Genomic DNA, 27,477 nt, shown 5'->3' with positions numbered 1-27,477 from the left:
AACGACCCCACAGTTTACAAGGAGCTCTGCTGACAAGAAATGGCTAAGAAATATTATTTAAAGTAACCTATTTTAATGTAGTACTAAACGGCTGAGGATTTCACTCGGGTTCAAAAGACAGAGGCCTGAAAAGGAAGTTGACAGGCAATGAGAAATTTGTCTTGTCCTGGAGTTCTTATGGGCAGTGGGGAGAAAAAAAAAAAAAAAAAAAAAGGTCCGGTAAGAAATGAAAATGAGGAAACTAGTTCTCAGAAATAAAGGTGAATTGAAAGGAATTGGCAGCTGCCTGGACATGCCAGCCAGAGAGGCCACGGTATCTGATACACGTGACAGACCGAGAGACAACTGCAAAGCTCCCCAAACAACTCGCCTGAAGGGCTTGCCAGGAAGCCAGATGCTGCTTCTGGAAGGATATCTTCCGTGGTTGGGCATCTGGGTTCAGTGCTTTCCATTTAAAGAGGAGAAAGAAGGTGGTAAAAGGCAGAACCATCGTCGCCTTTTAAAAAACATGCTTTCTCCGAGTGTGCATGTATACACACACGCACACGCACACGCACACTCCACACACAGCATTAATGACTGTGGATTTGGAACTTGTTTTTAAAAAGAGCCCCAGAAATAAAAGTTTCCCTGGTGTGTTTCGGGTGGAAAGCAATGCGTTACAGGGAGAGAGAGGGAGAGAGGGAGGAGGGAAGGAGAGAGGGAGGAAGAGAGAGAGAGAACAGCCAGCCAGAAAACCCCTTATATAAACATGTCAATTTACTAATTAGTTAGGTAATTTTATTTAAAGATCTGGGATTATAGATGGTGTTCAATTAAAAAAAGGGAATTCAAGTGATAGAGGCCTGTGCCTCTATCATAATCGGCTGGTCTTTTTCACTCTTTGTTTTGCCATTCCTTCTTCCCTGGAAAACAATCGAGTATTGGTATTGGCAAGAAAGCAGAGTGTGGTCTAGTGGACTGGAAATCAGGTGACTTGAGGTCTGGTTGGTTTTTTTTTCCCCCTTCCACTTTGAAGTTTGCTGTGTGTCTGTTAAACAGGGAAATCAAATTTTTTATATACTTCATAGCAGAGGGTAAGCTTTTGTAATCAAGACCATTTTTGCTTGTTTGTTTCCCTAATGCTCAATAACTCAAGGTGGTAGGAAGTCAATATGGGATGTGGACTCAATGAAGGACAGGGTGGTTGGGTTGGTAGGAGATGGGAGTGATAGAGATGCTTTAGTTTAGTAATGGGAGCAATGACAGAAGAGGTGAAAGGAAGTTTTTCTATTGCAAGATCTGTTACATATCCCAGACTATTAAGAAAGCAGAAGCACTGGCAACTCACCCTGGACTGCAGCGAATTGACCTAACAGACTCCCACCGTGATGGGAGGTCACACAGTCCCTGACCATGCCCCGCACCCCCAGTGGGGGAAGCCTCTTTTACCACTCATTCATTGTGCTCAGGGTCTCATAACACTCAATCTCAATATTAATATTGATCCTTTTGCAATTAGACCTGCTTTTCTCTCCATCATGATGAAAAGATAAATATCAGGTGAGGCATAGCTTACTAACCAATATTCACAAACTGGAATATTCCCTGGTTCTGGTCTGAACTCTAGCAAGGTCCCAAGATTCCAGTTGATCTTAACTGGAACCATTACTGGCTATTAGATTAGTATTTTCTCATTCAATGAAATCCTGTGATTCCATGTGTTTAACAAAAATAACTGTGTATCTAACGTGTGGGACTCTGTACTAAGCTCTGGGGATACAGAAGAATCAGAGTGACACAAATTTCTGCCCTCCTGGAACCTATGATCTGAGGACAGAGGGACTTGTTCAGTTCTTTATAATTTCCATCTTTATCAATATTTTCAGGACCCGATTATGCTATAGAATAACGTGGTTTTCCTATGAGGTTATTATGTTTATTCCTGTGATTTCTCAGGAACGGAACGATGAAGGATGGAACAGTAGCTGGTTATTACCAGAAATTCTACCCAATATCCTGTTACCATGAGAATTTACTAGATCTCCTGTGGAGAAGTAATAATCTCAACCACAAAATATAATATCTCTGCTCTTGCCAAGTTTTCTGTCACCATGTGTGCCATTCTCAGACTCTTTCCCTGGTGTCTTCCTCTGGCCACTCCTTCAATGTTATATAACCCCAGGAATCTGTCCTCAGTACTCTTCTGGCTTCACTCTGTCCCTTGGGGTTATTCATGACCTTACCCCATTACCATCTTTAAACTGATGACTCCCAAATTCATACTTAGATCTCAATCACCTTTCCTTATTCCCAACAGACATTGCTTATCCTCAAATGGAATTCGCTAATGAAGTGTAAAGAATCTCACATCACATCCCCAAGCTTTCAACTTCTTTCATGCTTCTAATTATATGCTTTTCCTCTATGTGGGTTGAGGGTATCACCACTCAGCTAGTTCAAAACCTGGGAATCCTCCCTTCCTAACTTATTGCATACCCTTGGTGAGCATGTCCCATTGAATCCACCTCCTCTGTGCCTCTTGTATCCATCCTCCTGTCACCTCCCTAGTTTGGGATCTCTAGCTTGGACCTGCACAACTGGTTTCGCTATCTCTAGGGTTGCCCTCCTACAGGCTAACCTTCACACTTCTAAAGACTGTGATCTTTAGAAATCTCCCTGCTTCTGACCCTTCCATGATTTACCTAATGTCTACAGAATGAATTTCAAATTCCTCAACAAAGCCTGCGAAAGGTTTTTCATGAGTTAGCTCTAGTTCACTACATTCTGGGCTTATGTTCTGCTACATCTCTTATTCACTATTTCTTCACCACACCACTGTTCTCCTCCTCTACACGTCTCCGTACTTAGTGCCCTGCTTGTAGCAGGCCTACTGTCTGCCAAACTGACATCTTCAAAGATAGCCCATGCCATCTCCTCTGGGAGGCATTCTTTGGTTTCTCTAGGCTAAATTCCAGCTCCCGTTTGGTGCTCTCATAGTGTCACCATGGCTATTTTGCACCATATTTATGGCAATTGTTTACTAATTTATCTATGGCAGGAGACCATAGGAGAAGTGAGGATAGGAGTCCTCTTTATGCCTCTAGTATTGAGTTGAGGGGTCATCAAACTTTTCCTGTAAAGGGTCAGATAGTAAATATTTTTATTCCTGTGCAACTTGTCACAATTATCTGGCTCTTGCATGAAAGCAGCCTTTGGCTATACATAAACATGTGTGTATGTGTTCCAATAAAACTTTATTAACAAAAACAAGTGGCGGGTTATATGTAGCTTAAGGGCAGGCTGTACCTGGCCAACCTACGAATCAGTCCAGTGCCTGGAATATAGTGGGAACTCATTTAAGACTTCCAAAAAGAATGGACAGACAGGATTTCACAGATGACATTTTCGTAAGTGTGAATTTTTTTGACCTTTTTCACACATGACCGAAAGGGAGGATTAAAGACATTAAAAGGTTTTCTTAATGTTGCAGTTTCTAAGGGCTGAGGTTGGGACTTGAGCCTATGTCTTCTGATTCCAGATCCCTGTTTCTTTCCATTAGGTAAAAGGCCAAGATTCACAGTGGAGAAGGATGGGACTTAAAACTTAAAAAAATTACCTCTTATGAAGGAAATACCCCCGTGAGGTGGACCAACCACTAACCACAGAGAACACAGTCATAGATGGGCAGTAATCATTTTAGGTTTTGCTGTTTCCTATTATTCAGTGGCTAATGTTACCATTCAAATGTTAAATTAAAAGATGTACAGTAATAATTTCACTGCTGTCTTAAAAACCTTATCTCCTAAAGCCTTCCTCCAAAACAAGGATCCACCACTGGAAGGATCATTGAACCTTAGTCCCCAGCTCACAAACCTTATAAATCCTGTGCCAAGATGTCTCCTAAGTAGATGACATTTTAATGATTACTACAGGGAGTTGGGAACTATTGCTTCATCCTCACGATCAGAGTAATTAATTTTCTTAACTACCAGGCCAAATTCTGCCACGGGAGTCCAGTTGAGAAATTTCAGGCCCATAGGAAGTACATTAGCTCTTCAAAGTGATTAGGGTGCCATTTCAAATACACAAGCAAAGGAGCTATTAAGCTTCTGGCTTATTTCAAACTACTTGCAGCCCTTGTCCCTCAGGAAAAAAAAAGGGGGGGGGTAGAAAAAAAAGAGAGAAAAAAGAAAATAACAATTTGTACAGGTTCCTCATTTTCCAGGAAAAATACCCATGGCCTGCAAGTCGTTGGCTATCAGGTATTATGGTTGGGTGAGCGACCAAAGTGTACAGAAAAAGGGTGGAGTGCCAGAAGACAGCACAGAAAAACACAGCCTGCTCCAAAGCACACCAGAGCTGCGCAGTCGGAGGCCTGACGGGAGGCGCAGAGCTTCACCAGCATTGCTCTTGAAGACCAGAGAGAAGGGCAAGAGCTCATGGGCTTTCCAGTTCATTCTTTAGCCGTGTGTCATTTTTTCCCCCTCCAAATATCAGACATGCTGGCAGTACCATTTTAAAAAAGTCAGGATGGGTGAATTCTTTCCTCACCAGTGTTTCCTCCTACAACTCTTGCATTTCTGGGTCGTCATCATTTGAGTTGCCTCTGACACGCTTTTGTGGAATATTTTATTTAACACCCATGAAGACCACAGAGAAGCTTTAAATATCAGTTTACTCTCACAAAATAGCCACAGCTCAACAGCTTCGCCTTTCAAGAAGGCATTCGACTGGCAGGCTTCCATGAGCTTTGTCTCTTCAGCCGTATCATTCCTTCACCTTGGAATTCTACAAACAGCTGGGCGATTTTCTCAGAGTTGATGCAAAAGGGAAGATTTTGTAGCTTTCTTCTCAACCTATTTTACCAAGTGCGAGTCTCCTATAAGAATATTTACTTGCATCTCAAGTCTGCAGCAAATATATTCTCCCAAAGATGTTTTTGAAAAATCATTGAGTGCTATGATGTCATTCGTCATGTCTAATGGCCATTCTTTTCTCAGACATTTGACTTCCTCTGGACAATGTACACCTACCTGGAGATTGAATGTTCTTTCATGTGCTCCCCACTCAAAAATTTGAGATTGTTTTGGCTTCCAAAATTCACACCACAGAGGTAATCTGGCTTATGAGTTCAATTTGGCTTGGCCAAAATACTTTTGTATTTAGCCCTAAATTTTCTGTGAGGTTCAGGTAACTATTTTTATCCTGGAAATAAATGTGTGAGAGAAGACTGCAGCGATCACTAGAACACCTGACTCATGGTAATGGCAACAGGAATGCCAGGACTTTGAGAGATCAGTGCTACATGTCAGGTAGATATGTAGCTGATGGGATTCTGGGAGTGTTTCCACAGGGTGTTTGAGGCACCAGATAAGGCCTTACTGGCTTCAACATATCTCACTTACCAGGCTCCCACGAAGCCAGTGTGCTGTGCTGTCTGGCAGGAAACTCTCAGTGTGAGAATCATTCTGATAAGTAAGACTACGAGGCAAGAGATTTCTCCTTTGGAAACTCCTGTAACAGGGAAGGCTCTGGACAAGAAGCACAGAAGACCTGTGCCCTATCTCCAACCTCCTCCCACCTGCCTAAGAGTCAAGGTAGAGTAGATGATCTTAGCGAGCCACCATTGTGATGGGAAGAAGAGTCTGATCTGAGAACATGGGACAAGATGCAGATCAAGTTGATGGAGAGTTAGGGACAGGGTGGAGTTGGTCTGGGCACTTCACAAGAGATTGGTGTGAGGTGTCATGTGTTTTGCCAAACAGGTGAAATCAGCCTCACTGAGACCAGGGGAAACTGGCTGAGTCAGGCCACGGTGGGGACTTAGGTTTTCCAAAAAGATTCTGTGGTGGGACAAAACATTTTCTGGAAGCCAGGATATTTGGCAACCCAGCTTGTGCAACTGTTCCAGATTCATTTCATTAAAAATTATCTTCTATTTCTCTCACTATGAAAAAGATACATGTTGATGTAGAATGTTTATCTAGAATATGATAAGTGACAGGTACTGTATGAGACTCTTTAAAAAACTATTCGTTTAGCCCTCACCAGAGAAAGAGGTTCTGTGATGATCCCCAGTTTACCGATGAGAAAATGAAAGTGAGTTGTTCAAAGTTACATCTTCCATAAGTGGTAGAGCCAAGACTCATATTCAGGTCTGCCTAACTCCAGTATCTGCTCTCTTTACCTGTTTTCTTAACCTCAATATTGCCTTTTATACCAATATACCAATATACTTCTATACCAATGGCAATACATGGTGGGGGGGGGGGAACTCTAGGAAAGAAACATTAACATCTCAACAAAAATTTTGGTCTTATCCAGTTGCACAAATGTTCCACATATTTATAGTTAGATTCTTTTGGAGTATATAAGATATTGTATCCCTGACTTTAAAAACAACAACAACAATTAGCTATGAACCACATTTCAGTACGCTGATATCATTTATCATGTTGTGTAAAACCTTCCCCAGTCACTGGACACTTAGGTTGTTTCCAAGTGTCTACCAGTGCAAATATGGCTGGCATAAATAATTTTGTCTACATAAAAGGCCTCCCTCATGACTTACAATGACTGGCCCAAAAGACATGAAGACTTGAAAGCTTTTTATTCTTGAGCTATAGTACAGATATGGCTTTCCCACCATGCTGGTTGGTACATTCTGACTAGCAGCATATAAAAAGCTTGATTCAATACACATCTGACAAAATGAGATTCATCCTATTTAATTAGTTTTCAATAACCTCAACTCCCTATTTATATTTGCAAAATAGAGTAAAGGGTGAACTCTTCTCCACAATATCTTCTTTTGCTTTATTATCATCATTATTATCACTGTCCAAGGGACTCTTTTCACAATCCCCAACATTGAAACCTGAGACTTAACTCCATGGATGGCTGGATATGGGGATAAAGAAATGAGAGAAATAAAAAAAAATTGTTTAGAAATTTCCTCTGAAAATTCTCAAGATTTAGGCTATTTATTTCCACTTGATGTTCATCACTCTAATCCAACTACAACTTCCATGTAGCCTCCTGGGTTCTTTTCTCCTTATATCTTGTTCACCCTACCCTCTGGTGTTGGATGCTTTTCATAAACTCTGAGCACATCATGCAAATAAATGTCCCATAGATAAAGTTTCAATGGTTCTCTATTGCTTATGTAACTCCTTTGCCTGGCTTTTAATCTCTGACTACTGTCCATCAACAACTAACCCTTATCTTTCCAGGTCCTCCTTCCTCATTAACTTCCTCTTCACTTTGTCTTCCTGCCTTTCCAAAGAAGCAGGCTAAAAGAAAATGCACTGGACACACACTTTACAGAGATAGAACTTGTCGTTTATGTGATGATTCAGAAGGTACTATGGGACCTTACAGTACTTATCACTGTAATGTCAATTTGTGAAAGTGGCTCATAATAAAGGTTTCTGGTTGATGGCATTTTGAGATGATAGCTTATTCTGAATTTCTGGTTTCATGCTATCACAGCAGATGCATAGAACTTGACCTTGAGTTAGATCAAGAATGAAGACTCTGGACTCTGAGACTATTCAGCTGGTGCAGCCATTGTGTAATCTTATACTTAATGTTATCACAGCCCTTTAAAATTTCTGGCTTTTGCGGACAAGACTGGCATCCACCCTGTAGTCCAATCGTGCTGTATTAAGCGCTCTCAGTTGGTAGTTGCTCTGCTTTCAAGGGGATGTTTAATTCAGTGCTGTGCAAAAATGGAGTTCTCTTCTGTTGCTAGAGCTAGAGAGTACATAGGTCAAGTGGAATTTTTGGCACTTCATTACATTCTCTGACCCTCACTAAACAAACTTCAAAAAATATATATTTGCAACAATTTGAAATAAACACTACATACAAGTGTTGACGGTAGATTTTCTGAAGAACTACCAAATGCATCAAGACTAAGGAAAACATTCTAATGATTCTTTCAAACATGAATATTTTTAAATCCCTGCTAAACAATCTTCTTATTTAGTCTTCTCAGGCTTTCATGACATGCCACGATTGGCTGTTTAACAAAAACTTAGCAAAAAATGATTAACAAGATATAATCATGTACACACACTTGTGCTTAATTAAACCTCGTTTATAAATCAGTACAGGGTGGAATATGGTCACACCACTCAAGAAAGGTTGGTGACTAGCAAATCACACTCTTCTCTCCATTTATAATGAAAAGTCTTACAAGGTGAATGCTGTGAAAGTGATATAATAATGGGATGGTGTGGTAGAAATGGGGAGGATTCTCATCCTTCTGAGGTTTTCAATTGGATGGATTTTCTCTGTGTTTCTATTTTGTTTTAAAGGAGGATTTAGCGGACACTATTTTTTTTTTTCTTTCTCTAGCTGTTCGTTTCAGTTGGGGGGAACAAAAGGAATAATTGAGATTGAGTAATGGATATTTCTCAAGGTCTCCAAGACTAGGTATTGCATAGCATTAAATAGTATACTTTTCCATTTGTTTTATGACTTTGTCCAGTTAAAGTTACTGGCATAAGCACTCCAGTATTTACTTGAAACTTGAAACCCCTTTCATGATATGTCTGAATCCTAAGGGAAAAGAATTTACATTTGAGGAATGTTTACCTCCAGCCAGGCATTTTACATACATGCATTATCTCATTTAATTCTCATGACCACAAGCTATGGCTGATATTATTTAATCCAGTTTTATGTTCTTGAGATCATAAGAGGAGTAAAGTATAGAACAAGTATTTGACTCTAGAGCTCTCTCTCTATTTCTTTAAAGCCCAATATCCTTTCACTAAGCCACACTGGGTTTCCTATGATAGCCAGTATGGGGAGGTGATAAGAAGGGACATTTGAGCAATAAGGAATGGTATGAACTTTGGCACAGGTTCTCCTCTGGGGTAAAATAAGAAAGAAACTTATATAATGGATTAGATTAAGTATGTTCCCTAATGCAGTGACTGATTAAGCGAATTATGGACTATCCATACTGTGGAATACTATGTCATCATTAGAGAGAATCACATAAATCTGTCTAATGAAATGGGAGACTTTCCATGAAGTATTTTGCAAAATACTTCAGAACTAAATGTACAGTATGATAAACTGTAATGCAATAATAATCATATACACATATGTTTATGTGCGTATACACATATACACAAAAACGTTGGTTACTTCTGCTCAGAAGGCTCAGAGTAACCAGTAGGCAAATTTCATTTATTAATCTATATGCACCACTGTTGGTTAAATTTTGTGTGTGTGTGCAATTACATGTATTGAATTTACAGGATTAGTTCAATAATCACCCAAGGAATAGGTGATTAAGGAGATTTAATCTCACAAAAACAAACTGTCCGATCTGTTTGACACTCTATCAGGCTTCAACATTACTATAGGTATATGGTGAAAGCTAAAACCTCATTATTTGTAGTGCACTCTGCTTTATCTGAAGAAGGTGTTAAGAGAGCAAATGAGTAACAGTCATTTTGAACTTAACATGTCCAAAATGGAGCTTTCCAGTCCGCTCTTCCGATTCAACCCATCTGTGTAAGTACTACCATTTGTTCACTTGCCTAAGCCCAAACCCGATGACGCACACTTGATTTCTCCTTTCCTTTTTCATCTGCACTCTGACCAGCAGCAGATCCACCCTGACCCATAGCCAATATATGTCTTTAAGGACTTCACGTAAGCTATCATTACCTCCTGTCTGGACTTCCATGGCTGGTGGTCTCCCTGCTTCCATTTTGCAGTCTGTTCTCTCCATGGGTCAGAGTGATCTTTTATACTCCCTCAATTCAGCACTCTTTATGGTTGATAATTGTACTTAGAATACAATCCAAATCTCTCACTGAGGCCCACAAGAACCTATGTGATCTGACGCCAGTCAGTCTGCCACTATGACCTTACCTCCTACCACCACCACCCCCTTAGTTCGTTAAGCTCTAGCATCCCGGCCTGCTTTCTGTTTTTCAGATACATCAAGCTCTGTTGGCTTCTGTGTCTTTTCACGTACTTTTTCTCTGCCTTCATACTCTTCCCTTAGCTTTTTACATGGATGGCACCTTACCAATCTGAATCAACGTTTTACAAACGAGCAAATTGATTTTAGACAGTGTAAGTAACTTATTTGTGGTCATAGCACTTTGTACACGATGAGGCTATGTTCTGCACTCATGTCTGAATTATTTCATGCTCTTCCCATTATACTAGATAATGAAGTAAAGACAATCCATCCCAGGGCTCTGGGTCAGGTTATGTCAATGAATCAGCAAATATCTACTCGTTGAAAAGACCAGGAAAAATAAATTATTTTAGAAGTTCCTTTTGTAGGTTCTCCTTCCTACCTCTTGTACATTCTCCAGCTTCTGTAGGAAGACTTAGATTGGCTAAGGGGAAAATTTGAGATACATACTTTTGGAAAATCTTGTCATAGAGATTTGAAGTTAAATACTGCTTAAGTAAGAAATGAGAATATGATGATACAACCAAAAACTCTTTCAACTTACTTAGTTAGATGTCCAAACAGGATTTTCATGGTGTCACGATTTGGTGGAGGGAGTTTTTGCACAAGAGACTTTATAGTTTCAATTCTTGTGTTATAGTCTTGCTTTTCTGAAAAAAAAAAAAAAGTTTAACAAATAAAAGGAATGTTAGAAAAGAATGAGATTTCCTAAATGCAAGAGGGCATTTTCTTAGGAGAATTTTGGACAAAGACTTAACAACTTAAAGTCCTAATCAGTAGCCGAAGAGAATCAGTGTATTCAACATCATTATCATGGAGTTTCTTTATTTTGGCTCTGATGTAGATCATAGTAATATGAAGCAGCAATAGTATGGCTTTGACATAATCCTCTTGTTAAGATCAGGTATTGAAGCAGTTTTATAAATGCTTTACTATTTTATAAGATGTGGTAGGATGAAGAATGGCTTTCCAAAGATGTCCATGCCCTAATCTCTGAAACCTGCAAGTATGTTGCCTTCTATGGCCAAAGGGACTTTGCTGATGTGATTCAATTAGAGACTCTGCAATAGGGAGATTATTCTGGATTATCTGAGTGGGGACAGTATAATCACAAAGGTGGTTAAGAGAAAAGCAGGAAGATCAGAGTCAGAGAGAAAAGATGATGTGGCAATGGAAGCAGAAGGATAAATGGCTATGTGACGAAGGGCTATGGGCTAAGGAGTGAAGACAGCCTCTAATAACTGGAAGAGGCAAGGAAAGAGAGCCCCCAGAAGGAGCACAGGTCTACACCTCGATTTCTGCCCAGTGAAGATGATTTCAGACTTCTGACCTCCAGGAATGTAAGATAATAAATTAGTGTTGTCTGAAGCCACTGAGTTTGTGATAATTTGTTATAGCAGCAATAGGAAACGAACAGTTGAGGACACACAGCGTGATTCAATTACCAATATTCTATTGTTCACTTGATTTTGTGGAGGGGAAATAATCTTCTTTATTACTCTGTGCTATCTTTTCTCCCTAACACATTTTGCTTTTGCTATAAAATAAGAAAGTGCAAAAAATAAAAATTGAAAGCATAATACCTAGTCATATACATGTAAAAAAATAGGAAGTTGTTTAAAACTACATACCACATAGATTGCTTTCCCTCATTTTGTTTCCTTTATGGGCATGGATTGCATAATAAGAATTGATTTACTTAGCACCTAGAGAATTCATCTCACCATAATTTTAACCAGGATTTGGAACTGTAATTATTTATTGAACTTAAACACTTGATATACACTGACTCAGGTACCTTTCCTTTCTATATCCTATCTCTAACCTCTAACACAGAACTCCTGGTGATCCTTAAGAGGTCACTGTTGGAAAAGGCGATATAGGTGGGTAATACGTTAGGTACACATTCACCCAATATTCATTCTCTTCTCCTCTAGTTTCACATGTGACCGTGTGATCACATCCTGCCACAGAAACTTTAGTCAAAGTGATGGATGGAACTTCTGGTGAGGCCATGTGCAGGGAGCTGATTTCGCTTTTTTAGCCTTTTTACCTTTCTGCTCCTCAGAATGTAGATGGAATGGTGTATCATCCATTTGGATGTGGAGTGGAACACACAGCTAAAAGGAGCCTCCCTGAATCTGTGGGGCAGTCAGACCAGTCCTTTACTGTCTCTCTGAGTTCGTTTAACGTAAGAAAACCAGCTCGTGCGTACCAAAGCCTTTGAAGACGAGTCTCTGATACTAAAACCAAACACAATTCCTAATACAATGTGCTCTCCAAAGCCCAATTCATTATCACCCATTATTAGGTATATAAACTTTATATAGTGAGGTAAGGAAGAGTTGGTTCAGAAAATGATAGTTTTTAAATACACTGTTGCAAAGAAACTTCTAATAAGGAATTATAGGAAAATATCCTGCAAAAGATGGTATTTGGCTAAAGTGGAGTGGGGGGCAATCTTCCTAGTAGAACTCTGCCTTGGAAACTTTTCTTCTTCCTCCCAAAACCACAAAGGCCTATAAATAATGCCTCCCACAGTTGAGCTTTCAAAATTGCAGTTATTCTTAGAAGAGTTCCAACATAATATGGATTGGACAACTGCAAATGAAAGAGACAAAGGGAGGGAAAGAGAGAAATTAAAAAAGAAAGAAAGAAAGAAAGAAAGAAAGAAAGAAAGAAAGAAAGAGAAAGAAAGAAAAAGAAAAGCCAGTTGCAACATCATAGCAGACGGCAGATAAAATCTTTCTGCCAAAAGGATAGAGAGCCCCTTTGTAGCTTAATGATGGTAAGACAATGTGATGCTTCATAGGACCATTTGGATCTTATGGGATGTAACAAACTCAGAAAAATAAGTAAAACGACTCAATAAAGATGAGAGGGAAATTGGCATAGTATGTCCAGGGCAAAGCTCTTAGGAATACTTGGATACCCCGTTCTAGTCACCTGAAGCTAATACCACACACCCATGATTATATATAAATCCACACACATATACGCATAGACATATACAAATACATATGCGTACATGTCTGCATTCACAAGGTGGATACATTCTGCATGGTTTGGCACGATGCTAGTAGTACAATTTACCTGGGAGTGAACTACTTGGTTCAAGCAATAAAGATGATGTTGGGAGAAGAGAGAGGAAATCTTTCTAGTTTCACTGCAATCTCTCACCTGTAATGGTCAGGTCAATGCCAGAGCTTCCAAAAAAGGGAAAACTCCGAAAAGTTGACACCGGGGATTACAGAAGTAGTAGCCATAAATTAAGTTGGAGAAATGATAAGTGGAGAGTGGTCTAAATGGCTACATCCAGCAAACCTCAGTTTTAGGGAACATATTTCTCAGGTTTAAGAAGAAAGATTGGGGATTGCTCAGTTAATGCAAGGTCATTGCCATGGTGCTTGCACAGAAATTAAAACTACTAAGTTTGGAAAAAAAAAAAAAAACTACTAAGTTTGTTTCACCACTAAGTGAAAGAACTATGAAATTCCCCAGACAGAGTGAATTCTCTCTCTCGAGACTGTGTTGCCTTGCACTTAGGACATTCTATCCACATGATGTTACACATGGCATTTCTATGGGTTGAATGCCTGTTAAGTTCTCCCATTTAGCTGGAAGTTTTCCTGTAAAGCTAGGCAGCTATTATACCGGCATATACCGGGTTAGGTGGATGAAGAAAGAAGTAGCGAATGAACGAAAGACATGAGCATGGACTGGAATTCATAGCCCTTGGTTTGAGTTCTGTAACAGTTTTTTATTAACTATGTGGCCTTGGACAAATTTCCCACTTTCTTTGAATAATATCTAAAAGGCCAGTTTCAGGGATTAAACAAGATAGTAGATAGTATACCTCACACAGTGACCAGTAAAAAGTAAGTACTCTATAAACATTCACACCTTTTCTCACCCTCCCTTTTTTGAGGCCCAGGCTAGGTCTGGGTCACCTTTTATTTTTAGCAATAAGCATTCTTTCTGGTTGCAGTGACCATTCCAAATGCAGTTGTCGATACTTGAACTGAGTTGGTGTCAGTTGGTGACAGTACAATTGCTCTGGTGGCCTGACATTTCACAATACACTAGATAGACACTTTGTGATCACCAGAGACTGATGATCCGATAGGCGAGCAGTTCAGTTACATTTAAGAATCCTTATAAAAGTGTATGGTGGTTCCCATATCTGCCTATAAGAAACATTGTACATGAAGGCTCTTTATAAAAATATTTTTTCTCTCCCTCTCTAGTTTCACACGTACTTAAGAAATTGTGCAATTGAGTAGTGGTACACACAAGTTTGTGGTGAAGTTCTATTTGGGGACTAAAGGGGGAACTGATGGTTTAGAGAGAGCTGAAATAATGCTAAGGAAGAGAAATTTACTTTCCTTACAACGTAATCAGAACAAAATCTTTGAAAAGGTTATAGGAAAGCAGTGGTTTCCCATTCAAATCATTACCACACCCATTCTTCCATAGCTTGTAAAATCAGGAAGTAACACAAACACTTCTAAGTGGAGGAACATCTAAAAATACAATTGGATATATTAAAACCGAAATGACACCTTTTCAGATCTGGTTTATTGATGTGTCAGATGAGGAATTGGAATCCGCATACATAATACAGGACTGGTTAATGAGCTAAGATTCGTATACAGCTTACTAAAGATGTGTCAACTGTCTTCAATTGATTCAGTGAGCATCTGAAAGACAGCATTTTCTATTAATATTTCTCCTTCAGCATATGGTTTCTCATTATTATGAAGTATTGAGAGTTTTGAGAAGACTCTGAGATATCTCTGACTTTTTTACACTATGACTTCCGGGAGGGGGAGAATTTCTTCCTTACAGAGAATTGGAGAATCTCTTAGGTAAATTGTGAGACTTACACAAAATCTTTCCAATAATGAGAAACTCCATAATTCTCCCTTTCTCTCACATTTATTCCTAAACCTGTTCCCTTATGACTTATTTTTGTATATAGTTTATGCTTTTTAATACATTTGTTTTAGTGCTCCATCCATATCCCAACTGCCTTGCCAGTCTCTAAGCTGTGAACATAACCTCATCTCTGAGCACAAAATCTTTCTGTAGTGCTTCAGGCTTACCACTATTGGATGGCAAAGAATGTCGATGTAAAAATACCTGTAATATGCATTTATATGTTAAGATAGTAAACGATCTTCCTAATGCTGATTCTTTACTCACCTGGCCCCAGATTCTCAAACTATACCAAACTTTGTTGTAAATGAGCTTCTTCATAAACAACTCCAGGCTACTTCAAGAAGTAACAGCTCTTACATGATGTGAAATAACCTATAATGTTATGATAAGGATATAGCTTTATAGTTTTGCACTGATTCATGGTTTTAAGGGCACATTTTTCTTAAAATATAGTTTACGATAGTTACATTTACATTCATCTGCATGAAATGTTGCTACTAAAACAAGGACATTTACAACCAAATGCCTTTCTGCAAAGAGATAAGATAAAGTTGTACAAGGATAGAAAGAGTTCTTTGTAGTGCAGTACTCTGGATCTGATGACCCCTGGACACTTTTCTGGCCTTATCATCCACACATTTATTATTCTTAACTTATTTATAGCCGCATGTTAAATCATATTCCAAAATTAATTCTTCATTGTTATGTAGATTCACCCAGTGGAAGAAGAGACCAAATGCTCTCAGCAGCCAATATATTGGTAGTACCATTCATTTTATTTATCTGTAATTCTTAAAGGACAACTGCATCCCTTTGTTTTAAAAAGATCAGCATTATCACAGCTGTTTTGCTTCTGAATGTTATTCTGGAATGTATAACGCATCCTGTATGAAAAAAAATGGTAGTCACATATACAGTAGGGCCATATTTGAAAGAAAACAATTGAGTTTCTAGTCAATTTATGCTTTTTTTGTATCATGACCATTTCAGAATTTAGGTCAGACTGCCCTGGCTTATAGGAGAAGTGAGTATCTTCAGATAACACTTTATTTGTTATCGTACCCTGCAGCTGAGTACAAATCATTGAGAGTATGCCTTTAATTATAAAACTGGAGTTAGATGTTGAGGAATCATCCAAGTCATGACATTTGCCTGATACATTTCTTTAAATAACTTACATTTACTTTAGGGAGAAACAACTGGGGGCAAATTCAGGACACATAAGTAGGTACAAATAGAGATATATTTTAAACTCATGTTATGAATTAAGAGAATTCATATATCATGAAGGAGTCTGAAAGAACTAGGTGAGAATTCTTGTTCTGCTAATTTGATTTGGGGCAACCTACGATGTGTTGCTTGAACTCTTAATGTTTCCTATGCCTTAAAAATGCCAAAAAGCCCATATCTCCTAAGACTGTTTGTAGAATTGAACGTTTCAGTGCACATCAATGCACAGATAGTGAGTGTTCATTAAATGTAAGTCCACTTCACATTAAGATCTTTCTTTTGAATCATCCTCTCTATCGGCTCTGGAACATGATTGCTCGTAGTTCAAGGCTGTTTCCGAAATCATATGAAGCCATAAATTTTAATCTTCAGTACCCTTTCCTATAAACAAGAACAGCCCACAACATGTGATAGCTTTGTATATACATAGAAGATTGTCCATTATCAATGAGTGTTTGGTCATAATTCAAAAGTAGGTATAATGCATCATAAATAGAAGTGTCATTATATCATAAACTGGGAATAACCACGGTCTTCAGTTTAATCTGTGGTTGGTAATTCACAATTTGTCAAGATTTCACGCACCCCACTCCAATGCCCCTCTAAACCAGAAAAGACTTCTTTTATATTTAATTAAAAGGAATGCACATTCTCAATGCCTGCAGATTCCTAGTAAATTTGACTTTAGGTGTTGATAATCTATGTCAAAACAGCTCAGATTGATAACAGAGGTGTGTGATTTGCAGGACGGGAAGGACACAGTAGGAACTGAATCTACCTGACTCAGGTAAGAACTCTTTCTTTCTCTAGCGTGGATCACCTGAGAATTAGAATGAATCGCCTTACTGGTACACTTGTATTCAGTTTCTCCTTCTAGGAGATAATAATATTTGTGTGATTTTTGAATAAAGAAGGCTTTTAGGAAGAGTTTTAAAGATGAAATAACTCACCATAGCTAATAAATGTCAGTAATGAAAATACTTAGGTCAATTGATTGCCATAAGTCCATGGATTCCCTAACCTGTAGGGAAAGCTTCAGCATAATGGCTAGCGTCATTTCTAGAGGCCATTTCTTGTCCCTGTTCAGGAAGAGGCAGGCCATCCAGAGCATGCTGTTAGGAGCAAGACTAATCTTGTTAAGGGCAACCTCAAATTCTTTCCACTTCTACTCCTACTCTCTGGCAATGAACAATTAGAAAATTTAAGAAATTAATTAGGAAATGAAAAAAAAAACCTAGTTCTTAAATAATTTTTTTAGAGTATTGAATACATACATGGTTAAAGAAAAAATATTAATTAGGAGCTATGCGCAATCACTGGCAGATACAACGTTGATCCCTGTCTCCTGTCTCATTTGACAATCCATGGGGGCAGATACAATACAAAATATGTCATTAAATTTAAGACATACCATAATATAGGTATCAGTGAAGTTTATGTTTCTTCTGGCTGAAGGGATTCTCTACATTGATTGTTAAAATGCTTCTGATGTGTCAGCTCATTAAACCAAAAAAATTCAAATGACTGAGAAATGTATTTAATACTAAGTCAATGAATGTAAAATTTTATTTAGTCACTTTCTGAAGGCCTTAGAATGATTATTCTTGACTTCTTTATATATTCTTAACATTCCTCCAAATGCATTCAGAAAAGTAATAAAACCCCCCTTTTTCTTCCCATGTGACTATATCTATGTTATTCTAGGGACTTCAGGTGCATTGCCCTCATATTGAAGGAGGAATATTTTGGAAAAAGTACTGAAGTTTTAATAGTTATTTTTAATAAAGGGTATTATTGCTTTTGCGCAACCAGTTTTGGGATGAAGCATTTCCTAAAATTCACCAATCTAATGCTATCTCTTAAACACCCCTTCCTCAGTTTTGCAGCATCGCCCCTCTTTGTCTGAATTGAAGACTAAAGCAATGGCTGACACTCCAGTAGCAATCTTTATGGGAAAAGCATGATTGTATTGTCCTCCCTAGAATTTCTTATTTCCAAAGTAATTTTGGAGGTGTCATGGTGGCCAAGTATATTTCTGTAACTTACAAATGATACTAATTCATCCTCAGGCAATAGTCTGTGCTGAGAAAATAAAGCTCACTAGTTTATTTCTTTGAAATTCAGTTCTCCTGTGAGAATTTTCTTTAAACTATACTTATTCAAGCATATCTGCTTTTACAAGCTTTAAACACACACACACACACACACACACACACACACACACACACGGGTTACCATTTTGAGTCATTTGACACCTTTCTAATCATAAACCAGTAATCCTTTTCAAGTATTCAAGTAGCTATTTATATTAAGCATTATCTTTGTGTACTTTCTTAAGGGTAGAAATCCTACAAATATTTTCTAGACTTGAAGTTTTGAATATGTGTCTACCACTTTCCATTGGTAGGTAAATTCAATTTATAGGGGATTTAAAAAAATCTCACTTTTAAAAACAACTAGGACTTGTCACACAATTAAATAAAATATGAATTAAGAAATATTTCCCCAGTATTTTAGATCAAATATATATATATTTAACAGATATCTATATATATTTAAAAGCATATCCGTAACTATTCATTTTGAGCAGAAGACTTCTGAAAAGGAGAGAGTGGTTAGTATGGTGAACTGTTTTCTCAGCCAGCCCATCTGACTTGGCCATGCAGTGACACCAAGAACAGGAGAGAGTTAATAGCCACAAGCGTCAAAATCCTTTAAGAAATAGGGAATAAAATAATTTTATGATTCAGCTTTTTTTTTTTTTTTAATTGTGAGACTATTGTAAAAGAAGAAAAACAGGCAACATGTGGTAACTTTAGTCAGCATTTCTGAACTGGGAATGATAAACACCTCTGCCTGGCTCTGGCATTTATCAGGACTGAGATATTATTACCACATAGAGTCACAGCATGGTTACTGTTATCATCGGAAAAAAGAGCCAGCTAATCTTAATGGTTTGTAAAGCCGTTACCTGCACTGGTCTGACATTTATCATGATCATTTTACCACATGGGTCCTACATAGCAAAGGTCTTTTATCTGGAAGGGACATCACTATGAATTATTATTTGCAGCTAGGTAGAAAATTGTATGTTGTAGATACCTTTTCTCATTATAAATCACATAGTCACATTTCACCATTTCCCCCAGAAAGCTGCTGAGCCCAGGTTTTTTGCCACAGCTTGCTTTGCTCTCCATCTCTCTCTTTCTCTCTCTTTATAGTTTCTTGAAAATATTAGCCATTTTTTCATTAATATCCTTAATATAATTTTTGAAGAACTATATATGTGGTAGGTGAACATCGGGACATACTTTCATTATAGTTAGGGGATTTTCCTCCACATTCTGTAAAGGGACTGCATAGTACTTTTAGAAATTGAAGTTGATAAACTCGACTATTGTTGTTTTTGTTGTTGTTTTAAATGCTTATTCTCTTTTCTGTCTTGGCGGCCAGACTTTCTCTGTTCCTGACCTTGTCAATAGAATATTTACCAGTAGATCAAACAAAATTTCTGATGCTTGATTTGAGAGCCTCAAAAACACACCATTTCTTTCTTGAAATCCTTAGCTTGGAACTGTGGTCTCATGGGGAATAAAATATACTTTTATTTTGTTGGATTGCAAGTTTTTTTCAGACTTTGTTTTTACTAAGTGACAGTGGAGTAGAAGTTTCCTCCAACTCCAACAAATCTGTTTAAAAAGATGCTTAGGTTCTATCCTTGTCTATGTCCTAATGATACACATTAATATATTTTACAGAAGAAATAAGGATATTAAAAGGTACAATGTTTTAGAACCATGGGACCAAGTTGGCAAAGTGAAATGCATTAATTTGACAATGGAAAATTACAATGAAAAGCCCAAGTTGTTTACCATGGGGGAAGAAATGAGCAAATCCTCTCTTTTAAAAAGATTGAGACAACTAATCTTCTGAAAGAGATATTTATATATTTTCTTCTTTCTCAAGTGTTCCATTAGGAATAAACAAGCTAGAAATTCTGCACTTTTATAATGAAGAGGGAGGAGAAGTCCTTGCCATTTTTGCATTTAGGAAGAAATGTGCAAGAAGAATGTGACAATTTAAGCAAATCAAGATTGTTTCAAATGGATCACAAACGGGACTTTGTGGGATATTTTATACTAGCATGTGAAGCAAACAGTAAATTTGAAAGGAGGATTTTCTCAATGGTCTAGTTCTGATGTGTTTTCCCATTTCTTTGTGTGTTTAAAGGAGGTTTGGATGTGGTGTTTTAATATTGCTTCGACTCTTTTGCAAATGAGTCTGGAGAAATATTCGCACATGAAGGAAAGCCGATGTGCTGTAATGCTGACAGCAGCTGGGGGGATATGATTGAAGAAACCAGATTCCCAAGGCTGGATTTAGCAAAAATAAACACCTATCACTCCATTAAAAAAAAAAGCACCATTTTAAATGTTTATGGATATCAACAGCAGACCACTGTCCCTTTGATAAAAACGGTATTTTTTTTCCTCAAATGACTCCATTTGTTAAGGGGTGGCATAAAAACTTTAGCCTGATGTGCAGTATTTTGCAGTGATGTGCATTAGTTTGCCGCCCTGGTTACATTGGGCTAGACATTGATTTTTGAATTATTACAAATTTCTTCCAGAGGAAACAGTTTCTGTTTCAGGGACCTGTGAGATACGCTTGCATACATTCGGGTGCCACTTGCAGGCGGGGGGTGGGTTGGGGAAGGTCATTTGTGAGATGAACCTGTACTTTTTACTGCTCAAAATGAGTGGCACACGCTTTGGCTCAGTCACCTAAAATTTCATTGTAAAGGGGTGGTCCAGTATTCCCACACACTGCCTTACCAATCAAATCAAAGGCTACACCGATTTAAAACAAACAGACAAACAACAAACCCAGCTCTTGCTTCTTCTATTTCAGGGGGACTCTTTTGTTCTGGTTCAACATTTTCCTGCCATTATTGCTTCCAAAATCCTGTAACCTGGGAGCTTTTACAATAATTAGCCAGGGGCTTGGCTGCTTGGATTTTTCTCCTTTTCTGGGGAATCTGGGTGAATCAGTTGAGTGCTAATGAAAGTCGGAGACTTCTAGCAGTGGTTGGAGCCAGGCACAGGCGGGCAGGCGCTTTAAGCTTCCCACTGTGCTGCAGTGCAAGCCTCCCCGCTGTTATGTTTACCATAGTTTTAATGTCTGTGAAAAAAAATTCCTGATGCAACCGAATTGTGTGATGGCCTCTTGTTTATCCAACCCCAACCCCCACCCCCCCACACACACACCTCTAATTTGGCAGATTCCTGTTGCACCCGCCTATTACAGAAAGCTCCTTCTCAACTCTGTGGACATCTCACTACTTCAGTTCTTGCCATGAGGGCCCAGCTGCCTTGCGGGCCATGTCTGGAGGACGCTACACGAACCCTCCAGAAGTTTCTGGAGAATTACACACACCTTACTATACTTACGCCACCTAATAACAGACAGTTCCCCTTCCACTGCATGTGAATTTCACCGGAGGTAATATTAAAGCACCAAAATGAATCATCAGTTTGGACAAAACTAGCTTAAAAATGTACACGCACTTGATGAAATGCACTGTGTCTTTAAAGAGAGCTATTGAAAGACCCCAAACAATCACTGCAAACTAAATAATGTGCTCGAAGATGAAAGCAACCAATCTGGGATTCAACTTGATTTATTTTTTTTGTCCTTTTCTTAAAAATGGTTATCTCAAAGAAAAATGACCATTCCATTATATTGTAAATTGATGAAATCACCAAGTGTGATGTACAGTGAAGTTTTTTTTAATGAATATTCATACAACTCTTTCAGTCCATTAACAGGACTTAAGACAATGAGGATGCAACTCATTCCCATTTAGATAGTAGGGGGAAAGTGGAATTAATAGCATAAACAGCACTCGGAAAGTTTAACTTTAATGTATCAAACTCCAGGTGCCAGAGTTTGAGGAAAATAACCAATAATAGCCATTTTTTACATATTTGATGGGACTGATTATGCAATGTGCAACTCTAAATGGCTTATAGCACATTGTAGCATGGTTCCATCCCATTGGCTACAGTAGGGTGCAGGCAGATGGATGACAGTGACAGGGAGAGAAGTGCTTTTGCTTAGCCGTGCGTTAAGATGCCATCCAGAAGCTCTGTGCACTGCAGACACTTCATTAGGATGCCAGGATAATGGTAAACTACCACTCAGAGTGACACCCCATTTCCTGCTTACTGAGCGCTCCAACCTCGGCAGATGTCAACAATCTCACAGTGCTACAGAGCAGACCTAACTTTCCAGCCACTTTGACTCCAATTTTTTCCCCCTAACAGTGCCATACATTATGTGCAATATGTAACGGCAAACACCTCACCAAAAACAAAATCTGCCCAGTTCGTTATGACTGGAGTGCTTAATTTTTTTTCTTTTAAAAGATGAGGTACAGTGAGTTGGGTAAGAGAATCTGTCCACTTGCTAATCTAACCTCAAAATTTCTTGCTATGATTTCCATTTGCTAATCAGTTCAAAGTGTTAATTGTGTGGTGAACTCTGATTAATAGTAGTTAAACTCTGATCACAGGGGATATGACTGTTTCTCTTAATTAATGTCCGTTCTAAAGGTAAGAGAATGTGGAATTCCTTTGTTAAAGATTTTAGACTCAGTTTCGATGTGGTTCCTAGTTGTCTGCCAAGAAACTAAGACTTGAGCATCTGGATGATATTTCCTCTGCAAATGTATAACTTGAGGCCATTCACACACCACCTTACTGGCAATTCAAGCCAATAGAAACTTTTTTTTTTCCTATGATGTAAACTCCAAGATTCTTTTTATAAAGAACCAAGGTGTAATTTAGATAATGAAAAAAAAATTCCCCAAATGGAAATATAATACTTTGAAATCTATCGTTATGATAAATGATTGATTTACATTTTGTGATTCTAAGCATCTTCTTAGAAGTTCAAAGGGCCTTGCAAGTGGCAGGACTAAAAATAATATCCTCCTCTCAGGCCTGTTACCATTTCCAGGTAAAGACGCAAATGTAAAGAAGTCATAGGCAGAGGTCACACTCCAAGGGATAATTTGAATGCAAACTTTCAATGTGATGTCCTCTAAAAAAAGGTGATGCAAATCTTGACTTTTGGTTTTTAAAGTGGCATCTCGTTGCTAACACCTAACCACCTCTCGAAACCTGTCACTAACTATGTTTGAATACAAAGAAAATAGACTAGAATTCTTACAATAAACAGAAACTGATGATCAACATGGTGTCAAAGAATTAAGAATAATTTCCTTCAAGGCGGATTGAATATAATTGGAAAAATTAGCGCAGGGGTGGGACCACCTGCGCTATGGTGCTATTGACTCAGAGAGCTTGACTTTCTGGAAACAGAAAGATCCTTATCTTTATTCAACTGTGGGATTTCAGTTGAAATTTTCAGATTTTTATGCCAACCTAAAACACTGGACAGCACTCTTTTCTTTCTTTCTTTCTTTCTTTCTTTCTTTTTTTTTTTTTTTTTTTTTTTTTACTCCACGCCCAGCATGGAGCCCAGTGTAGGGCTTGAACTCATGGCCCTGAGATCAAGACCTGAGCTGAGATCAAAGCCAGATTTTCAACCAACTGAGCCATCCAGGCGCCCCCTAGCACTTTCTTTTCTACAAAGCTAATGCTATTGAGTAGTGTGAATGTTTTCCTTCTTTCCTTCTCACGAGTCCTCTCCCCTTCTGAGTTTGATCAGGACTTCTTTTATCCCCCCCCCCCCGCCCGTAGTAATTTGGAGATAGCAGTTTTCAAAGAGAACTGAGGAGTTTGAGGATGGAAGGCAGAAAGGATACTCTAATAATGGCACGTATCACAATAGAAACTGTGGTCCCGAATGTAAAACATAGGAGGGACAGAGACTGGTGAAAATTCTGTTAGGAATCAATTCTTGGAATTCTAATGTTTTATTTATGTTTTTCATCTTTTAGAATGTAGCGAGTTAAGGAATATAGTGTGTGGGGGGGTTCAATATCAGGATGGCAGGGCCATCAGATACTAAATATGCTAGGTAAGATTTAATGTAAGAGCTATGATTATCAATTTGTTGTCTTGGTATAGCTCCAAGACAAAGATTTGACTCAAACTGAAACAGAAGGTAAAAGGCAGGATGCGCAAGTATTGGTTGCATTTCCACCTTTGAGATGAGTAAACACAACAAAATTTACAACAATGCATGACCTTTAAGAACACTCATTTCAGATAAGAGAACAATGCTCAGAAGAGCAGAACTTTCACAATGTCCAGGAGACAAAAAGGAAACTATTTAGCATCTTCAATAGAATTTGAAACATCAAGAATTCTAACAAAAAGAGAAGCAGCAGACCATAAGAAGACAATAGTGTATAATGGAAAAATACTAGGATAAGATGATGAGATAGATAGTGAAGAAAGACAGTGTGGAAAGCTAAAAATGCAAAAGAATTTTTTTTTATTGCAGAAAAATTAGGTCGGTGATACGGATGACAAACTAGAGAAGCTTCCCCAGAATGTGGAGACAAAAAAAAAAAAAAAAATGATAGGAAAAAGACATGTTGGAAGTTAGAGAATTGAGAGATTGTCTATGATTTATAAGTATACTTGAGGGAGAAACCAGAACATTTGAAAAATATACAACAATCAAGGACAAAATTTCTTTTAAAATTCTGTGAATAAAAAACTAGCTCAGTATTTAAAATGATGGCCAGATTCTAAGAAACCACTACTGAGTATAGACACTATCTTGATGTATTTTGGCAAAACTTTGAAGTGATAAAGATCAAGTATAATCCTACAAATATTCGAACAAAAAGAAGACAAAATAAGTAAATATCCAGGCTTTCCCAAGACTTATTTCCCTTAATTCTAAAGTAAAACAAAGCGGTATCTACTGTTTATAGGGGGGGAAAATTGTGGTCCCAAACTGTGTGCACACTCATATTATCTTTTGCATGTTAAAACAACAGAAAGACATTCTCATCCATGCGGAGATTTATAATAGCACTGCTTTCTCGAAAAGTTTACTGGAAGGCTTATATAAGCCTACTGAGTGATGAATCAAATTTTGTAACTCAAAAATAGAGACATTATAAACAAAAGTAAGTATCTATTTGGTTTGGACCCAAAACTCAGAAGGCACCATTTGATTATTTCTCTTTGGCTTTGATTTCATTCTCAGACCAAGAGGGGTCCTCTCTTACAGTTCAGGTGAACGCTTTGGGGACATATGATGACCATTTAAAATGGTTCTGGTGCTATTCAGTTCTGGCACTTGCTAGCAAACACCATTATTAACATTGCACTGGAGAGTTACTAAACAAGACTTTTCTTCCCCTCTTAAAAAGCAAAGCTTCAGAGAAGAGCAGAGTGTTTACTCCCCTTGCTATGATTCTTTGGTAAACATGCTTTGTGTCTATAATAATTGTGTTGAAAAAACTGAGTCTGGGGATCGTTAAAGTGATAAAGACTGAAAAAAAATCAAGCAATAATAGGAATTGTATATGAATTTTCCAATGTTACGTATGTTTTAAGAATTAAGTAAGCTAGAGAGAAAAATGCTAAGCAAAGTCAAAAGGAAATACCCCAAAATACGGTAAATGAAATTTAGAGTGATTTTAATTTTCTTCTTTTTACTTTTCTGTTCAAGTTAGCCTCAAAAATGCCAGGCAAATAGGTCAAAAGGAAATACCCTAAAATATGGTGATGAAATTTAAAGCAATTTTAATTTTCTTCTTTTTACTTAGCCTCAATAAATACTTATTATTTTTGTAATCTGTTAGAAGAGATATTTTAAAATGTATTTGTACAATTGCTTAGATCCCAGATAATTATATATCTTCACTAAGCAGTTAATTAAAAAGACTAGTAGAAAGCATATCAAAATATTAACCATTGAGTTCTCTTTGACTAACAGGAGTATGGATGATTGCCTCTCATTTTCAAAATGCATTTTCCAAATTTTCCATAATGAATATATGCTATCTTGATAATAAAAATAATTCTCTGTTGGTACAGATGATAACCTTTCGTCGTTTGAAAGGTTTGAAAGACGATATGCTATTTTCACAGATGAAACCATATCTAGGAAAATAATGTACTAGACTTTCTTCTGGGTATTTCTGCTGCAGTTAATCTTTTTCCTCGTGAATACAGTCCAGAATCAAGAAAGCAAAGTCTGAGTGTGATGTTTCCTTCTCATGGCTCAAAATGTTGGGTGTAGTAGGGTGTTTGCACGGAGAGGACAGAAGGCACAAGTGCCACAGGTCACGGGACTACTTATTTCCAACTTGAAGAAAGATGGCTCATCCTGAGGGGCCTTGCATGTAAATATATTTTGGTTCCATATTTTAATCTCTGATTCTTCCTCCATCAAATCATTTCTTAGGGTATTATATTGCTTATTAGACTGAACCTCTGAAGAATGGAAAATAAAACCTACAAACATAGCGCTAGTTCAAGGATGAGACTTCATGGTAATATTTCTAAGTGAAAAAAATAAGCTGATATTCATCCTATGCTGAGGTACATGTTTAATTCCCATACCCTACCCCTGTAAGTCAACACAATTTCTCTTCTCTTTTGGAAACTATATTCATTAAAGCTTTCTCTACTTGTAAGTCAAAGAATGAGGTAGTAGCCATCTAATTTATATTCTTAAACTCTGCTTTTGCCCCAATTTTTCTGTACATATTAGATTCCCAGTTAATATCTGTTGATTGAATTATCCAGTTAATTGACTCAGTTCTTCAGTTCTCCTTACATCCATAGTGAGAAATTATACTTCCTAGTTAGCATCAATAGTTGAGGCATAGTTCTTTTTTTTTTTTTAAGATTTTATTTATTTATTTGAGAGAGAGTGAGAGAGAACCCAAGCAGAGGGAGAGGTAGGGGGAGAGGGTGAGGGAAAAGCAGACTCCCCATGGAGCAGGGAGCCCAATGTGGGACTTGATACTGGGACCATGAGATCATGACCTGAGCGGAAGGCAGATGCTTAATCGATGGAGCCATGCAGGCACCCCATGGGCCTAACTCATAAGCAGAAACACAAAGAACCAAAAGTTAAATATTCTGAACGTGGAACTTGCTGGACACACAAAAATTAAATTTTTTGGTTAAAATTTTATTCAAAGTTGGTTTTAGATTTTAAGGACCTCTAATTTGGAATGCAAGGAAGCCAGTGTATCTATAATATTTAAGAGGGCCCCCTGATGGTTAATCTTAGAAACGTCTTTTGATTCCTCTCTGCCTTCCAGATGACCAGACATACTCACCCTCGTGTAATTGGTCATGTGACTTAAAGTGAGTTGGGATGGGCGCAAAGTCAGCCCCCATATTTGATTAATATCATTTCAAAGTAAA

At 37.9% G+C, this 27,477-nt stretch overlaps 1 protein-coding gene across 1 annotated transcript in view; it reads right to left on the bottom strand.

Moving 5' to 3' along the window:
- The window catches only part of LOC129495519 (rho GTPase-activating protein 15), a 617,088-nt gene that overhangs the window by 49,490 nt on the left and 540,121 nt on the right, over positions 1-27,477 (bottom strand). Inside the window, exon 13 of the mRNA XM_055303107.1 lies at positions 10,479-10,584. Coding sequence (XP_055159082.1) covers positions 10,479-10,584 — 106 coding nt within the window. The remainder of the gene's footprint in view (positions 1-10,478; positions 10,585-27,477) is intronic.

Source organism: Nyctereutes procyonoides, unplaced genomic scaffold (genome assembly GCF_905146905.1).
Source record: "Nyctereutes procyonoides isolate TBG_1078 unplaced genomic scaffold, NYPRO_anot_genome, whole genome shotgun sequence".
Classification (NCBI taxonomy): Eukaryota; Metazoa; Chordata; class Mammalia; order Carnivora; family Canidae; genus Nyctereutes; species Nyctereutes procyonoides.
Note: the sequence above shows the minus strand (reverse complement) of the source record. Positions and strands in the feature narration are given on the sequence as shown.